This window comes from Vicugna pacos, chromosome 1, assembly GCF_048564905.1.
Source record: "Vicugna pacos chromosome 1, VicPac4, whole genome shotgun sequence".
NCBI lineage: Eukaryota > Metazoa > Chordata > Mammalia > Artiodactyla > Camelidae > Vicugna > Vicugna pacos.
This window is the reverse complement of record NC_132987.1, coordinates 49,532,708-49,550,536: the sequence shown is the minus strand read 5'-3', so window position 1 is coordinate 49,550,536 and position 17,829 is coordinate 49,532,708. Positions and strand designations below refer to the sequence as shown.

Here is a 17,829-nt window from a genome sequence, read left to right as displayed (position 1 = left end):
TTGATGGGGTTGGTTTGCTAGTATTTTGTTGAGGATTTTTGTACTATGTTCATCAGTGATATTGGCCTGTAATTTTCTTTTTTGTGTGGTATCTTTGTCTGGTTTGGGTATCAGGGTGATGGTGACCTCATAGAATGAGTTTAGAAGGGTTCCTTCCTCTGCAGTTTTTTGGAGTTTCAGAAGAATAGGCATTAACTCTTCTCTAAATGTCTGGTAGAATTCACCTGTGAAGTCGTCTGGTCCTGAACTTTTGTTTGTTGGGCGTTTTTAAATTACTGATTTGATTTCAGTAATTCTGTTTTCAGCAATTCTGTTTATATTTTCTATTTCTTCCTGGTTCAGTCTTGGGAGATTGTACCTTTCTAAGAATTTGTCCATTTCTTCTAGGTTGTCCATTTTATTGGCATATAGTTGCTCAGTGTAGTCTCTTATGATCCTTTGTATTTCTGTGGTGTCAAATACCACTTCTCCTTTTTCATTTCTGATTTTATTGACTTGGCCCTCTACCTTTTTTTCTTGATGAGTCTGACTAAATTTTCATTGATTTTGCTTATCTTTTCAAAGAACCAGCTTTTTGTTTCATTGATCTTTTCTAATTTTTTTAGCCTCTATTTCATTTATTTCTGCTCTGATCTTTATGATTTCTTTCCTTCTACTAACTTTGGGTTTTATTTGTTCTTTCTCTAGTTCCTTTAGAGTATAAGGTCAGGTTGTTTACTTGAGATTTTTTTCTTATTTCCTGAAGTAAGCTTGTATCACTGTAAACTTCCTTCTTAGAACTACTTTTGCTGCATTTCAAGATTTTGAATCATCACGCTTTTGTTTTCATTTGTCTCTAAGTTTTTTTTTTTTAATTTCCTCTTTGATTTCCTTTGTGATCCATTGGTTGTTTAGTAGCATATTGTTTAGCCCCCACGTTTTTGTGGGTTTTGCAGTTTTCTTCTTGTACTTGATTTCTAGTCTCGTAACATTGTGGTTGGAAAAGATGCTTGATGTGATTTCAGTTTCTTCAATTTACTGAGGCTTGTTTTGTGGCCTGGCATGTGATCTATCCTGGAGAATGTTCCATGTGCATTTGAAGATAATGTATATTCTGCTGCTTTTAGATGGAAGGCTCTATAAATACCAGTTAAGTCCATCTGGTCTAACATGTCATTTAAGGTTTGTGTTTCCTTACTGGTTTTCTATCTGGATAATCTGTCCATTGATATAAGTGGGGTGTTAAAGTCCCCTACTGATACGTTACTGTTGATTTCTCCTTTTATGTGTTAGTATTTACCTTATATATTGAAGTGCTTCTATGTTGGGTGCATACATATTTACAATTGTTATATCTTCTTGGATTTATCCCTTGATCATTAGGTAGTGTCCTTCTCTGTCTCTTGTAACAGTCTTTATTTTAAGGTCATTTTGTCTGGTGTAAGTATTGGTACTCTGGCTTTCTTTTAATTTCTATTTGTGTGGAATACCTTTTCCCATACACTTTCAGTCTATATATGTCTGTAGATCTGAAGTGAGTCTTGTAGACAGCATATGTATGGTTCTTGCTTTTGTATCCATTCAGCTAGTCTTTTGGTTGGAACATTTAGTCCATTTACATTTAAAGTAATTATCAATAAATATGTTCTTATTGCCATTTTGTTCATTGTTTTGGATTTGTTTTTCTCAGTCTCCACCATCCCCCCCCTTTCTTCTTTGTCTTCTTCCCTTGTGATTTGGTGTCTGTATTTAGTGTTATGTTTGGATTCCTTTCTCTTTTTTGTGTGTGTTTCTCTTACAGGTTTTTGGTTTGCAGTTACCATGAGGTTTTTTGTATACCAGTCTATATATATAGGTGATTTAAGTTGCTGATCTCTTAATTTCAAATGATTTTTAAAACCCTGCATTTGTACTCTTTTCCCCTCACAATTACTGTTTTTGTGTTATATTTTACAACTAATTATTTTGTGTATCCCTTAACTACTTATTGTAGATACAGATGATTTTACTACTTTCGTCTTTTAAACTCTTTACTAACTTTGTGTGTGGATGATTTCCTACCTTAATTGTATATTTGCCTTTACCAGTGAGCTTTTTCATTTTGTAATTTTCTTGTTTCTAGTTGTGGCCTTTTCTTTTCACCTAAAGAAGTTCCTTTAACGTTTGTTATATAGCTGGTTTGGTGGTGCTGAATTCTTTTAGCTTTCGCTTGTCTGTAAAGCTTTTGATTTCTCCATCAACTCGGAAAGAGAACATAACTGGGTAGAGTATTTTTGGTTGTAGGTTTTTCCCTTTCATCACTTTAAATATATCGTGCCATTCCCCTCTGGTCTACACAGGTTCTGCTAAAAAGTCAGCTGATAAGCTTATGGGAGTTCCTTGTATGTTATTTGTTGCTTACCTTGCTGATTTTAATAGTCTCCCTTTATCTTTAATTTTTGTCAGTTTGATTACACTGTATCTTGGTGTGTTTCTCTTTGAGTTAATCACATATGGGACTCTCTGCACTACCTGGACTTGGGTGACTATTTCCTTTCCCAGTTAGGGATGTTTTCAGCTATTTTCTCTTCAAATATTTTATCAGGCCCTTTCTCTCTCTCTTCTCCTTCTGGGACCTCTACAATGCAAATATTAGTGCACTTGGTGTTGTCCCAGAGGTCTCTTACACTGTCCTCATTTCTCCTCATTCTTTATTTTTTCTGTTCAGCAACAGCGATTTTAACTACCATCTTCCAGCTCACTGATCCGTAGTTCTGTATCATTTGGTCTACTATTGATTCCTTCTAATGTATTTTTCATTCTTCATCTCTGTTTGATTGTTTTTTATATTTTTTAACTCTTTGTTGAAAACTTCTAACTTCTTGCTCTTTACATCCATTTTCCTCCCAAGTTCTTTGATCATCTTTATGATCATCACTTAGGCAATCTACTGAAGAAAGAATTCTGTCTCCACTTTGCTTAGTTCTTCTTTTAGGGTTTTATCTTGTTCCTCTGTCTGGAACATATTCCTCTGACATCTCATTTTGTCTAAGTTGCTATTTGTTTTTTTTCTGTACATGGTAGGTTAGTTATGTTTTTTCGACCTTGGAGAGGTGGCCTTCTGTAGGAGATGTCCTATGCATCCCAGCAGTGCACTGCCCTCTCATCACTCAAGCTATATGATCTAGGCTTGTCTAGAGGCTTGTACAGGCTTCCTGGTGTGAAGGTCTGGTGCCTACCCATTGGTGGGTGGAGCTGAGTCTTGGCCCTCTAGTGGATGGGGCCATGTCTAGGGGCATGTGTAGAGGCAGCTGTGCACTCAGGAAGTGTTTAGGCAGCCTGTCTGCTGATGAGTGAGGCTATGTCCCTGCCTAGTTAGTTGTTTGGTCCAAGGTATCACAGCACTGGCACCTCCAGGCTGTTGAGTGGGGCCAGGTCTTGATGCTAATAAGCCAAGTGGCAGCCACCAGCAGCAGTGTTCACACACTTGAGTGATCCCCAATATGTCTACCACTTGCGTGTACATCCCCAGGGTGAGCCACAGCCACACCCTGACACTCCAGGAGACCCTCCAAGACCAGCTGGTAGGTCTGGCCCAGGCGCCTATCAAATTACTGCTTTTGCCCTGGGTTCCAGTGCATGAGATTTTGTGTGGCCTTTCAAGAGTGAAGTCTCTATTTTCCCCAGTCCTGCAGGCTTCATGCAGTCAAGCCCCACTGGCCTTCAAAGCCTAATGCTGTGGGAGATCATCTTCCTCATGCCAGATGCTCTCAATTCTGTGGGAGAACCTCTGCAATATAAATATTCTCCAGTTTTTGAATCGCCCACAGCAGGTATGGGATTTGATTATATCATGGGTCCACCCCTCCAGCTCATCTTGTTGTGGCTTCTTTTTGTCTTTATTGTTGAAGATCTTTCCTGGTAGGTTCTAGTCTTTCTCATTGATGCTGGTTCTGCAGATAGTTGTGATGTTGGTGTGCTCTTGAGAGGAGTTGAGCTCAGGGTCTTTCTACTCCACCATCTTGGTCGCTGTCCTGAAATCTGGGTTTTGGTGTGGAATTTCACATTCAGGATGAGGGGGAAAGCATGATTCTTGGCTAGACCTGGCTATAGGCCACCAGTTTGCAGCCTCTGGTCTAACCTAAAGTTTCTCAAGCTCATTGACCACAGAACTCTTTGTTCCTAGAACACTTTTTGAGGAAATGCTACGTTACATCACTAGCCTGCCAGCCCTTTGAGGAAGCCCCGTCATAAGGTCTCTTGTCTACACCTGGTTTTCCTCTTCTCCAGTCCTCTGACCTAAAGTATGTTCCAGTTACTCTGCGTGTGTAATAAATTACTTCCAGCACTTGTGGCTTAAAAACAGCAATATTTATTTCACTTGGATGTATGTAATTTGGGTAGCGCTCAGAGAGGATGGCTCACCTTTGTTCCACTAGGTGGCTTGAAGGCTGCTGGCCATGGCGAGGGGTGGGAATCATCTGAAGGCACTCTCACTCATATGACAGAAGCCTTATGCTCATAGTCACCTGAGACCTCAGTGTGACAGATGGCTGAAACACGTGGCCTTTCTTTGAGTTGTGGCCTTCCTTCCAACATGGCAACTAGATTCCAAAGGTCAGTGGCTGGAAAGAAAGAGAAAGAGAGGTAGAAGTTACATCACCGCTTACAATTTCGCCTCAAAAGTCACACCAGTTCACTAACATTGCATTCTCTTTGTTAAAGCCAAGTGTTCAAAGGCAGGGCAATATACTCCACCGTTTAATGGAGTGTGGAAAGTTCTGATGTGGGACCAGAAATAACACTGAGGCCATTTTTGGAAGATGCGGTCAGCCCTAAAAAGGAAGAATGGAGTATCTTGAATTCCAGATCTTTTGTTTACCAATAATAGTGTGATTTTGATCAAGTGATTTTCTCTCTCTTTGCAACACTTGTTCACCCTCTCCTGAACTACAGTTACCTCTATTTTAATTGTATCATTGCACAGTGACCTTCTAAAGAGTAGGTGTTTTGACCTTCCACATTTAGATGTTTTGTTTTGTTTTGTTTTAATACTGCTATGATGCAAGCACAAACATATAGTTTTGGGTTAGCAAATATTTCTCACATCTTATTTTATAAAACTGGTAGGGAGTTTCCCAGTAACCTTCCCCACTTGCAGACATGGCTAAAGGAGAAAACCCCTGGAACCGAGGCGCATTGCTTGCGGTTCACTGTTGCTCCGAGCCTGTCTCAGCCTGTCTGTAAGCAATGTTGTGGCTGGGCTGGCCCTTGTGCTTCTTATTATGATTGCAAGATGCCCTCAGCAAGACCCATCAGGAAACTCTAAAAGAAAAATAAAGGTTTATTACTTACACGTCCTGGAAATTACTTGGCACACCTGGGGCCACACAGCAAAGTCACAGGTAGAGAACGAGAAATAGTACAAATGTGGGCCCAAGGTTCTCCTTTCATTGGGGTGGAGAGTCGGGGCCTAGGGCTTCAAGTGCTCACCCTGTACTGGTGAATTTAAAACATGACAGTGGGAATTTAAAGCTCAGGAAGAGAAAAAAACACTCCTCCCAATGGTCAGTTATCAAAATCAACCAAGAAATCTAAAACAAAAGAGTCTTCATGGCTGTCCATGTGTTTATTCGAGATAGCCTTCTTTGAAGAGGATACCATCTTTAAAATGGGTGTCTCTTTGAAGTGGCAATCAAAGCTTAAGTCAGGCACTTGCATTACAGGAAGGAAAGCTAACTGTCAGGTCTGACACTACAGCTATCCACCTGCCCCTTTCTTCATCACGTGGGCTGTGACTCACCACATGGAGCATGAGACAAGGCTCACACCCAAGGGCCCTCCTCATCTCCACACGCCTGGGGTAGAGCAGCCCTGTAGTCTCCCGTGGCTAGCAGCCTGAACTGCAGCCGGAGGCCTGCAAGACATAAGCAGCCTCTGAGAAACTGGCCTACAAGACCTTACTCCCAAAGTAGCAGCAAACCCCAGGCTTAGTCCCCAAACCCCATTCCAGGGCACCTTGTTGTGAATGCAAATACCAGCTGGAGCCACAAACAGAGATATCCTGTGAAATTCTGGTTCTGCAAAGGTGCTCATTTGCTGATGAATATGCTAAAAGCCCTTTGAAAAGCGACCCCTGCCCATTTGGACAACAGATTTTGCTCACTGTGCTTTAATACTCCGTTCCTCTCATTCCTTTGCCACTTGCAGGTGAAGAAGAATAGAAAGCAAAAAACAGGAAACTCTCTTAGATTATCTGTTTGAAATGACTCTTGGTTGCCTCTGACATCCTGCTCAAACCTTGTATTGAATTATTTCCAGCCTTCTGTGCCCTTTCCTCTCCTTCCCATCACTTCCAGTTTTTCCTCCCCACGTTCCTGCAGCCAACAGCTGGCGTGTTGTTTGGTGAGAGCCTCAGGCTGTTTGCCCAGGTTCCTACCAACATCAGCAGTGATGGCCGCCTCCATTAAATAGGGGAGCATGTCTAACCCAGAGGCAACCGGAAAATCTCTGAGTGTTAGTACCAGTGTTTTTGTTCTTCATTTCCGAACCATACAGTTTACAGTTTGTGAGACTGCGTCCTCTCTCTATCGTGGGAAATATTCTTTTTCATTTGCAATACAAAATAACATTAATTGCTGATTCCTTAGATCTTTATGTTACAAATTCTAAGCACTTTATTGTACTTACTTCACTTAATCTGCACAACCACTCTAAGAGAACTGTTATATTTTACAGACCAGAAAACTGAGTTACAGAGATGAACTAAATTGCCAAAGGTCATGTTGATACAGGAAAAAGAATGTGAGGCAAGAGGATGGCCCTGTCCCAGGTCTTGGTTGAGTCCCTGGGAGGTGCCCCGCCAAGCATGGGTCCTTAGCTTCATGCAAGAAAGAATTCAAGAACAAGACACAATTGAATAAAGGTAGATTTACGGAGAGAGATGCATACTCCATAGATAGAGTGCAGGCTGTTTCAGAAGGCAGGAGAAAGGCCACAAGATGTGGGGGTTGGGTGCTCAGTTTAAAGTCAAAGTAGATACACACTCTGTGGACAGAGTGCAGGCCGCCTCACTCAAAAAGGAGAGCAGCCACGAGGTGTAGGGTTGTAAGTTTTCATGGGCTCAGTAACTTCATATGCTAACAAGTGGGAGGATTATCCCCAACTACGTGGAGGAAGGGGCTAGGATCCCCAGGAATTGGGCCACCACCCACTTTTTGATCTTTCATGGTCAGCATCGGGACTGTCATGGCACCTGTGGGACTGTCATTTACCATGCTGATACAGTACGATGAACTTATAATGAAGCTCAAGGTCTACCAGAACTCAAACCTCCCCCCATCTTGGGCTTCAAGGCATGTTGGAAGTTGGATTTTCCACCACTGTGGTGTTAATAGCTGTGTCATTTCTTGAATGGCTGCGCCCTGCCCCCTTCCTCCCTGTCTCAATGTGACAAAGAGACAAAGAGCCTAGATAGGAATGCAGCCTGTTAAACCTGATGCCAAAGCCCATCTGTTTTCCTCCCTATACTGTTTAGCTTGAGAAAAGGGCATACATGGCAGATCCATTTCTCATCTCATAGAGATTTTATTCATTTTGCACCTCCCTGTTCGACTCAGTAAATCAATCCATTAATAACACTGCAAGCAAAGACACTCAGGGTCATAAGAGACCATAGGTCAAACTTTTCTGTGAATCATCTGTACAGCACTCCTCACATTGGTCATTGTGTCTCTGAAGACTTCTAACGTCAGGGAACCCATCCTTCTGAGGAGAAAGCAGCCCATTCCATTTTCAGACAGCTTCATGTTGTGTTTGATAACTCTGTCTCCCTGGAACTGCCATTCATTCACCCTAATTCTGCTGTCTGCAAAAACAAGGCTAAACCGCTTGCTCTGTGCTCAGCACCCCTCTGAGCTTTGCTTTACCAGGCGAATTGCTTCATAAACAGGTTTACTCTTGCCCATCCACTCTTGCCTGAAGAGACTCCAATTTGTCGGTGACCCTCACTACCTGGGACCCCCAGAGCTCAGACTAGTTCTGACCAATCACAGTTCTATCCTGTCCTTGATCAGGGTGCTGCACACGTTTGATTGCAGCCTCAGGTTGAATATGTTCTCTGGGCAGCTGCATGGAACCCTCAACTAATACTAAGTTGTCAGTCAACAGATGATGTGAGTGGGGACATGTCAGGCACTCTTCACCAGCTTGGGCTACCAGAGCCAGAGTGATGAGGTCCCTAAATCATGCACATAATTTTGCTTCAACAAAAATTATTTATTTTGGCAAATACTTTGTCCAGATTTCCATAGCGATTTTCATTCCTCACCATGCAAGGGGTACTCTTTTTTCTTTTGCATACACAGAATGCGTTGGTTGGTTGGTTGGTTGGTTTTTGTTTTGTTTTGTTTCAGTTTTGATCCAGTGACAGTTAATCAACGGATGTCTAAAGAGGCAAAAGGAAAGTCAGACTCCTCACAGGCAGAATTGACTTGTAATCTCACACTGATCAGTTCCTTCACAACACAACCCCAGGATCCTTCTAATCAACAAATATGCTTGACCACAAAATTAAAAGGAACACTATTTTAACTCAAGAGTGACCAAAATAGACTGGTGAATGGGAGCTGATAATATGCTGCTATCCCTTAAAAGTCCCTGGTTCTAAATTAAATTGCTTATTTTCTTATTCTTTATATCTTGATCAATATTTAATTTTGTCATGGTCCTTGTAGGAATTTTTATTTACTGGGTTTATAATCTAAAATTGAAAGGAAAATGTCAAATATACTTTTAGAAAAATGCTTTAAAATATAAATTTTAGAGATCAGTGAACAAGCTAGAAGCCCCTTTATTAAAAAAAACAAAACAAAAACAAAAACAAAAAACAGATCCTGGACTAATCTCTCTCTTCTCCCTTATTCTGACCCTCTGAGGCAATCTACCCAAAGAAGCCTGAGCTATTGTCAAATGAACCCAGTCTTCTCACTTTACGAATGACAAGAAGTGATGTACAGATGAGTTTAAATGACTTGCTCAAGCTCATAGGGATAATGGTGGCCTCTAGTACACACCTCTCTTCTTCCAAACCGCTGATCCAGAATATCAGTATTGAAAGCATTCAGAGAGGCAAGAGATTGCTCTAGCGTGTGGTCTTTGGAGAAAACATCATGGAGGAACTGAAACTGAAAAGATGTAAGCTTTTTTTTTTTTAAACCAAATCTTACTTTCTTACCAAAATAACACATGCTAGCAATAGGAAGTTTGGGAACTGTTGAAAAGTACAAGGAAAGATGACAGGGCAAGTGACTCCTAACCCCAGCTGAGGAACACAGTACTTTCGGTGCATTTCTTTGGAGTCTTTTTTTCCTCACACATCATTTGTGGTTGTTTTCCATCATTGTGCTCATACTACATGACAAGAAACAGCATAACTCAAGGCGTCTTCCATGTTACAATAAATGCTTCATAAATACCATTTTAATTGCTATATAACAGTCCATATTTGAAATAATCTTAACCTTGCTCTTATTTTTGAATAATTAGGTAGAAAGGAAAGATTTAAAGGAAGGGGAGAAAGGTATCTAGAAGAGGATATGTACATACAGAAAATTAAAACATCTGAATACTCACAGATGTTTGAGCTTTGAGATTGTAGGTAATTTTTGTTTCATTCTTTATACTTTTCTCGGTGGAACAAAAACACTGATAAGCACATCTACTTTCATTGAGCATTTACTACATACTTTATGCCATGGATATTTCTCATTTAGTCCTAATAATGATTAACCAAGATCATCACTAGCCCATCTTCATTTTAAGGATAAGGAAAATGAGACCTGGAGATGTTAAGGGACCTGCAAAAGGTCAGTGGTAGAGTCTGAGTTGGTTCCTGGTCTTTATGAGGAGAATGCTTCTGTTCTTCACCACTATGCTATACATCCCAAGTTCTAATGGCTACCTACCATTGTTATCATCAGCAAGCTACTTCAAGAATGAAAATGGATTGCAAACAATAGTTCATTTCTGGTGTAAGAAGATAATTTACTACCTGTAGGGTATAAAAAAAATAAGCTACCAAAATTCCAGAACAGCTAGGAAAATCATCAATACATAAAATGCCCTCGGTCATGTCTAAAATGTTAAAAATTCAAATACATTTCAGGTTTCTCTGAAATTGACTAGGAATAGAAAAAAATAAGCAGTGTTAATTGCAGTTACTTGAATGAAGTCTGGATTTTGAGACCGGGAGAAGATTGATTGTGCTAAAAGTAGTCTTCTGTAATTAAATGAAACTATGCTGTGCACTTTAATTAGTCAGCAGAACTTATTCTAAGTGGTAACAGTCCTGCTGTATCTCATTAAATTAGAGCCTGGCAGCCCCACCTCAACTGGGGTTCTTGCCACAGCAGTCTTATTTATGCATCTACTGCTCTAATTTGAAACTGCAGGAAAGGTGATGCATCCGTTGGTAATCCAGATGTACACATTATAAAATCTTCTTCATTCTGTCGTTCAAAAGACTTGTAATAGCTTTAGATTCCAAGGAGTCTCACTAGGGGAACATAACTGCCTTAGAAAGTACTTGAAGTCATTGGCATTTCACATCTCCCATCAGGAGGCTTGGGAAAGTCAGTAAACATTATAAAATTCATTTGATAGATTTCTCTTTACTTCTCTGCAGACAAGTTGAACCTAAATCTTTGAAAAGCTATTCAAGAAAATGAATCTCCTCAGTATCTAAATGTGCAGGTTTTATGGTATTTTTAAAAAGGAAAGATAATTTTTCTTTGTACTGTTTTTTTAACCTTTTTAAAATTATAAAGGCAGTGCATACTTACGGAAAATTCAGGAAGTGCAGAAAAGCATAAAGAAGCAAGAAAAACATTACCATCATCCCTTCATTCAAAGACAGAATACTCTTAACATGGTAGGATATTTCCTTCCAGTCTTCTATCTCGCTGTTGAATATCTGAGATCATTCTGTTTGCATAATTTGGTATTCTGCGAGAAAGACTCACTGAAAAAGAAATCTTGAATTTTATTCCTAACCTTAACCTGGATAAGGGGTAGCCATTCCATGGGGCTTCTAGCATCTCAGCACAGATTGTCAAGATGCCTGCTGCCCTGAGCCTTTGTTGAGGGAGGCCTCCACTGGAGGGACAGGACCCATTTCTGGGGTAGGAATAAGTATTCTGGACATAATAAAAGACAAGAACGAGAAGTACTATTTATTTAGTAGCCTGAGATTAATCACATTGGGTTGACCCTTTTTCCTTGCACATCTGTATTCAGAAGAAATAAGCTTACAATTACTATTCAGAGCAACTTTGAAGAAGAGGTCCCACCACCAAGCAACCACCACCCAGGCATGAGGGTGGAGTAGAGAGTGAGGCTGGGAGGATTAGATGGTAAAAGTACAACCGTGATGCGACAGTGACAAATCACAGGATTTAACATCATAGATAATGAGATTTGCAGAGAAACTGGATCCCAGTCCCAGACTCAGGTGTTCAGGGAATACCAATTTCTTTGTTTTCTTTAAAGGAAGAGGTAGTTTCCAAGCATCTATCTTACCAAACTGGCAGGTAACTTAGTCTCAAGCACCAAATCTGGAAGGCGTAAGAGATGCCAGAGAACAAAGACAGAGCCTCTACCCTGTGTCTGCCATGCTGACTGCTGACAGCTAACCAAGCCCCCAGTGGTTCCTTGAAATCCAGTTTCTCTCCATTTCCCTACCATATGGGGATCAGAGTTCCCAGCACAGCCTCTCTCATCCTCTTGGAGGCTGGGTAGATTTGCCAGGGAAATACCTAAAAGCCAAGCATCATCTCCCACTCATCTCAGAACCTACCTCCTTCCTTCTCTTTCCCCACCCCTGGGAAGTTCCCCTTCCTCTCTTCGGTACTTTAAGATACCTGTCCCTTGTCCCCCTCCCCAGGACACCTAAAGTACCCCCTTCAGGCTTCATAAAATAGAAACCAATCAGGGACAGATCTTGCAGAAAAATTCTGCTTCAGTCCAGGAACACACACGTTCCTTGAAATAAAGGAGAGAAAACGGTCAGTTTCCCTTTTGGAAGATGTAGAGAAAAATTATAAAGAGAAAAATACAAAGTATTATTTTTCAAAACATCATCCTGCCATAGAAAAGATTCAGTTGAGTTTATACCCAAAGCCATCAGCACCAGGAGCCCATGTCTGCCATAAGGTGATGAGCGTGGGCTTACAAGCCAGACTGTGGTTTAAACCCTGTGCAATCCCAGCTTTACAACCAGAACCCTCTAGGCTCAGTTTTCCCTTTGCACAGTGCTTGGCAAAGTGTAGGGTCAACCAGTGTTGCTCCCCTTGTCCATGGCAGCTGCCTCCCCAGGCACTGCCCAGCCAGTCCCAAAGCAGTTGCTCTTAATTCCTCATATCCTAGGAGCAACTCTAGGGAAGACCGCCCCTCCCCAAATTTGTGCCTGGTACCCACACTTGAAACTGTTCAAGTAATGGATTTTTAGCTGAATTTGGCATAAGTCACAACTAATCAAGTTCATCTTGACCACCAAGTACCCTCCAGAAGCTCTTCAACCATGAGTATCATTGGATGTGGCCAGTTTGCACATTTTATTCCTCCTTAGAACTCATGTTGACCGATGAAGAAAACTGTCTCTCTGAAAATAAACCAAATGATATGGCATGTTCTTAAATCCATCTCTCTTCATTTTTCCTGTCTCCTAGTCAGATACAGAGTTTTGGGATAAGATGCAAGCAGAATGGGAAGAAATGGCCCGGAGGAACTGGATCTCCGAGAACCAGGAAGCTCAGAACCAAGTTACAGTCTCAGCCAGCGAGAAGGTGACCATTTCTCTTTTTACATATGCTGACCGGTTTTCTCAGCCTCTTTCGATCATATTTTTATAAAGTGGCTGATAACTATCTTGTGAAACATTCAAGAATTAAACAGAAAATTTAATGTCAATCTGACCTAGGAGAAATTCTGGTAGATAAACAGTATAATCATCCAGTATGTGAAGGCAGCAAAGCTGGAATGGAATTCTCATCTTTACCAATGTGCAGACAGACGGCTTGGCAGCCAACCAGAGCTTGGATCTTGATGGCTGGCCAGTTCCTGAACTAACATGGAGGGTGTGTTGGAGCAAGAACTGGGCTAATCTCGCCAGGCTTTTTATCAGTCCGCCACGTGACCCATGTTGAAGAGCTAACGGAAGTGGTACCAGTGGGCAGGGGAGTGAAGAGGGGGCTTAGGGCTGTATTTCACAGGTGGTCTCTATGCAGCTAGCAAAAAAATCCATGGAAAAGATGCCCTTCACACAACCAGGTCAGGTTTCAGGGGGATTCCTCAGAGCTATTTCCCTGACGAGAGGCCCAGCACATGTGTGAGTCCAGAGTAACCAGCCAAACTATCCATGAAGGTCCCAGTTGCTCTAGGATTTATGCTTTTAAAAGCACTTGGGGGGAAAAATAAACTCACTTGAGACAAGTTTAAATGACTTGAAAGCTAGAAAGGGATGTGGAATTTTCTTACACAGGGGAAATATATATGTATAGGTTTGTGTTACAGTTTATTCTGGCGGAGAAACTCCAATACTCGGTTCTGGATAACTTTCGTGATACTCAGTTCAATGCAACAAATGTTCATTGAGTGTTTTTTCTAGATGCTGGGGATTATGTTGAATAGTCTGATTTTAGGGGACTAGCCATCTACATAGTCATTAAAATGCCTTCCTCTTCCCAGTATTCTTTGTCCCACAATACTCCAGGCAATCTCCTAAAATCAGAACAACCATCTCATTAAAAATAACTTCTTTCCACAAAGAAATCAAAACTAAGTGAGACAAGAAAACATTGATGCACAACATCAGTCTCTGGGTTCTAATCCATGCACATGAGGGAGGCATGGCCAGGGCCCCAGATCCCTAACACCACTGCACGTGCTGGTCACACCCTGTGGATTCTGACAAAGGGTTTTGTCTTTCTAAGCACGTATAGAGAATGAAGGTCTCCATTTGATGTATTTTAAAAACCTTAGTAGCATCATCAACAGACTAGCTTATTTGTATCTATCATATCGGAAGGATTTTATGATCATCTCTGCTAAGGCTGCAACAAATAATATCTCTGATACTTCTGCTGAGAGTGTAAGTCGGGACATACTTTCTCAACAACAGTTCAGTTACACGTATCAAGGGCCTCAAAACAGCTCATAGCCTTTAGTGTGTTAAATCTCTCTAGAAGTCTGTCCTAAGGTAATCATACACAAAGGTTTGAGCATGAGGCTTTCACTGTAATTTTATTTAGGATGACAAAAAAATAAATTGGAAGTAAGCTGAATGTCCATCAAAAAGGAATTGATTAAATAATTTTAGCATAATATAAATAATTTTAATAACTAAAACTAAGGCTTAAGCTATAAGTATGAACTGATTTGTTTAATTTATATACATATAGAAAAATACTAGTTGATTATTTATACGTTCTGTATTGCTTAAATTTTTACAATAAAAAAAGGTCTATAAGTTTTAAAACATGCATTCTCAGTGGAGCAACAAATGGTTTGAGGCATAGAAGGTGAAAAAAAATCTTAGCTATCACAATGGTTTGTAGCCCTCCTAAGGACCACTATATATATGCAGATGTACAGTATGTGGTAGGCTGAGTGGCAGCACTTAGCAAAAATATGTCCCCAAAGTCAGTATTTTTTAAATCCTGGGGGGAAACAGCTAAAGTACCAAGAACAAAAGAAATATCAGAAGGAACACAAACTCTAAAATATTAGCAGCAGTCATATTTAGGTGGCAGCATTATGGGTAACTTTTTGTTTCTTTTTATAGTTATTCAATAACAGAATGTTATCTAACATTTCCCCAGTGAAAATGTACTACAGTCATAAAAAGGAAAAACATCAATTTCAATTTCATTGAAATTAAATAATTTAAGTAAATAAAATCAATTCAGATTTGAAAAGAACTGACTGGATGTAACAATGAAGAGATAAATCAGTGGATCCATGTTGGCCCTTCCCTGTGTTGTAGGGGTATTACTTTCACACTGAAAACCCCTTCAAGGACTGGCCAGGAGCGTTTGAAGAAGGCTTAAAAAGGCTGAAGGAAGGAGACCTGCCAGTCACCATCCTGTTCATGGAGGCGGCAATTCTTCAGGACCCCGGAGATGCAGAGGTACCATTTCCCTCCATCCCTCCAGGCTCAGGAAGGGGTTTGCTGTGCTAACAAGGGACAGAGCTCTACTGGGTGGCATTTTTATCAGTGTAAAGCTTCCCAAAGAAGTTAAGTCAGATAGGTGTTTGAAAGTTACATATAGGTAGATACCTGTTTTTTAATGAAATCTATGGTCCCCCAAAATAAAGGGTGGGGACAAGAAATGAAAAATCAAAACTGCCAACTTGGAGGCTCAGCGCAGGTTTTCAGGGGGCAGACTGGAGTTCTGTCTGGGTCTAGAGCCACACTACATCTCACCCTTGATTTACTCAGTCAACATTCATTGAGCACATACCATGTTCCAAGAATTGTGCCAGGCATTGGCTTAAAATATCGAAGAGCTGGGAAAAAATGGAACAGTTGAAAAGACACATTGGTGATCCATATGGAAGACAAGTAAATAAATCAATGCAGTGTAATGAGTGCAGTGTAATAAATGCAACATCAGAGGATGCACAGGACACTAGGAGAGCAGAGAGCAAGGATCCTGCCCCAGGTTTTCCTGACAAGCTGAGATTGGAAGGAGAGAGGATCAAAGACAGCAGGGGAATCAGCTGTTGTTAAGAGAGAATGGTTCGTGGGTGGGCAGAGGGACACAAAACACAGGTCCGTGGGGAGAAGGGAGGAGACAGTGGCAGGAGAGGAGGCAAGAAGACATAGGCAAGATTTTGAACTTCAGCCGGAAAGCCCCGGGGAGCCACCGTGGGAGAAGGACAGGACCAGATCTGCATGTTAGAAAAACCCCTTGCTCTGAGGTGTGAAGGGTGATTGGAGAGGGAGGCTGGGAGACCACTGAAGAGGCTTCTGCAGTTTTGTCTTGGTTCACAATGTTTCTCAAACTGTGAAGGCCTATAATCAGATGCTGGTAGGTTAAAGGGCTTCTTTTTTCATTTGTGAGTGGTTTTCAGGAAACAGAAGGGATATTCCCAGAGGAATCTGCAGAAACATATATACAGTGCTGAGAAGGCAGTACAGAATCATGGTTAAGCTTTGAAGCTCTGCTGTCCTGTGTGGGTTCAAACGCCCACTCTACCACTTGGCAGCCATGAGCCATGCCATCTAGGACAAGCCATTTAAACCCTCTAAGCTTCAGTTTCCTCACATGTAAAATGGAAATCACGGTTATAACTATCTCACTGTGTATTGTGAGGATTAAATTAGTTCATACAAATAAAGTGCTCAGTTCAGTGCCTGGTACATATTTAGCCTTCATTATTATTATTGGTTGTACTTAGTTTGTATAGAAATTACAAGTAAACTGATCACTAGATAAAGCTCCTAGTATCTTGTTAGTCAAAATGTTGATAGTGAAATGAGATTGAAATGAGAACTGGAATTCTGAATCAAAATACTACAATTTTTTAAAAGATCTATCATTTGGGAAAAGAAAATCAATGCATTGATAGGAAACTACAACCCACCCTACACCCCCAACAAAACAATGTCATCTTACATTTCTACACGCTGTATGTTTTCATACATATTATATCATTTGACACAACCACGCTGGGAAGTTTTTTTTTTTTAAGGTATACATTATTATCCCAGATTCATGACTGAGAAAATGAGGGCACTTGGTAACTAATGGATCCTAGACAAGGAAGGACCCAAGGCTTCTGAATCACTGGAGACCCCAAGGCTAAGATAATAGATGATCTGTGAACAGTCAAAATGATACCACACCCAAAGGCTTGGAAGATGCCCCAGAGAAAGATTGCTTCATCAGTCTTTTCTTAAGAAGCATTCTGAGATGTGTGGAAGGTGAAATCAAAATAAAGACTGCTCTGTATAGATTCAAAAGATTAAAAAGAGTCACTGTTATTCTGGAAAGGGGTGAATAATTAGCATTTTCTTTGAGTTTTTATGGTATGTGTAATAATAACCCATGAGGGGAAAAGCCAATACAACTTTTACAGCGCTTTAAGATGTTTTCATATAGTTCTTTCATATACATGTTTTCATATAGTTCTGCTTTAAAATGTTCATAGCGTTGATTCTCAAAGGTGGGAGAGTTATGCAAACCTTTTAAAATCCCTAAGATTCTGATACAAATCTTTTTAAATCCCTAAGACTGATACGCCCCCAGCAAACGTGAGAACAATGTGTGTAATGAGAGGTTTTGTTGGTGTGTATTGTTCTTGTAATGGTGTGAGCATTACGGTTCTTACAAGGATAAAAGTACAAATTTGTTCCATTCAAAATTTCCATGAAAAATCTGCCTGAAGATATTCTTCACATTATTGACAACAGCAAAGGGCTGGAAACAACTTAGAGCAACAAGGGAACTGGTTAGGGAAATAATGGGATATCAGTTTAACAAAATTTAAATTAAAGATTATAAATAGGGGATTTTATAAAAACATGAAAGTGCTTATGTACAGTATGAAGTGTAAATGTAGGCTGTACAATTATATATACATTATATAGCCTTTATATCTGTTTTATGCTTTTTAACAGTGACTAATATTAAGTAGTGAACACATTGTCGGGGGGTTGTTTTGTTTCCCTGGTTCCTAAATTTCCTGTTACCTCTTCTAATACCTGCTTGACTTTCATTTATACAAGCTAACTTTCATTTATTAATTTGTACATCTTGAGATTCCTTATTGTAAACTTTAGGCTATTTAGCTACATTTCTGAGTTATTTT

General features: G+C 40.4%; 1 protein-coding gene across 21 annotated transcripts in view; it reads left to right on the top strand.

The window, feature by feature from the left end:
• The window catches only part of PEX5L (peroxisomal biogenesis factor 5 like), a 622,944-nt gene that overhangs the window by 595,613 nt on the left and 9,502 nt on the right, over positions 1–17,829 (top strand). For all 21 annotated transcript variants that reach the window (XM_072961590.1, XM_072961582.1, XM_072961619.1 and 18 more), the window contains 2 exons: positions 12,684–12,800; positions 14,999–15,142. In XM_072961590.1, the coding sequence (XP_072817691.1) occupies positions 12,684–12,800; positions 14,999–15,142 (261 nt within the window). The remainder of the gene's footprint in view (positions 1–12,683; positions 12,801–14,998; positions 15,143–17,829) is intronic.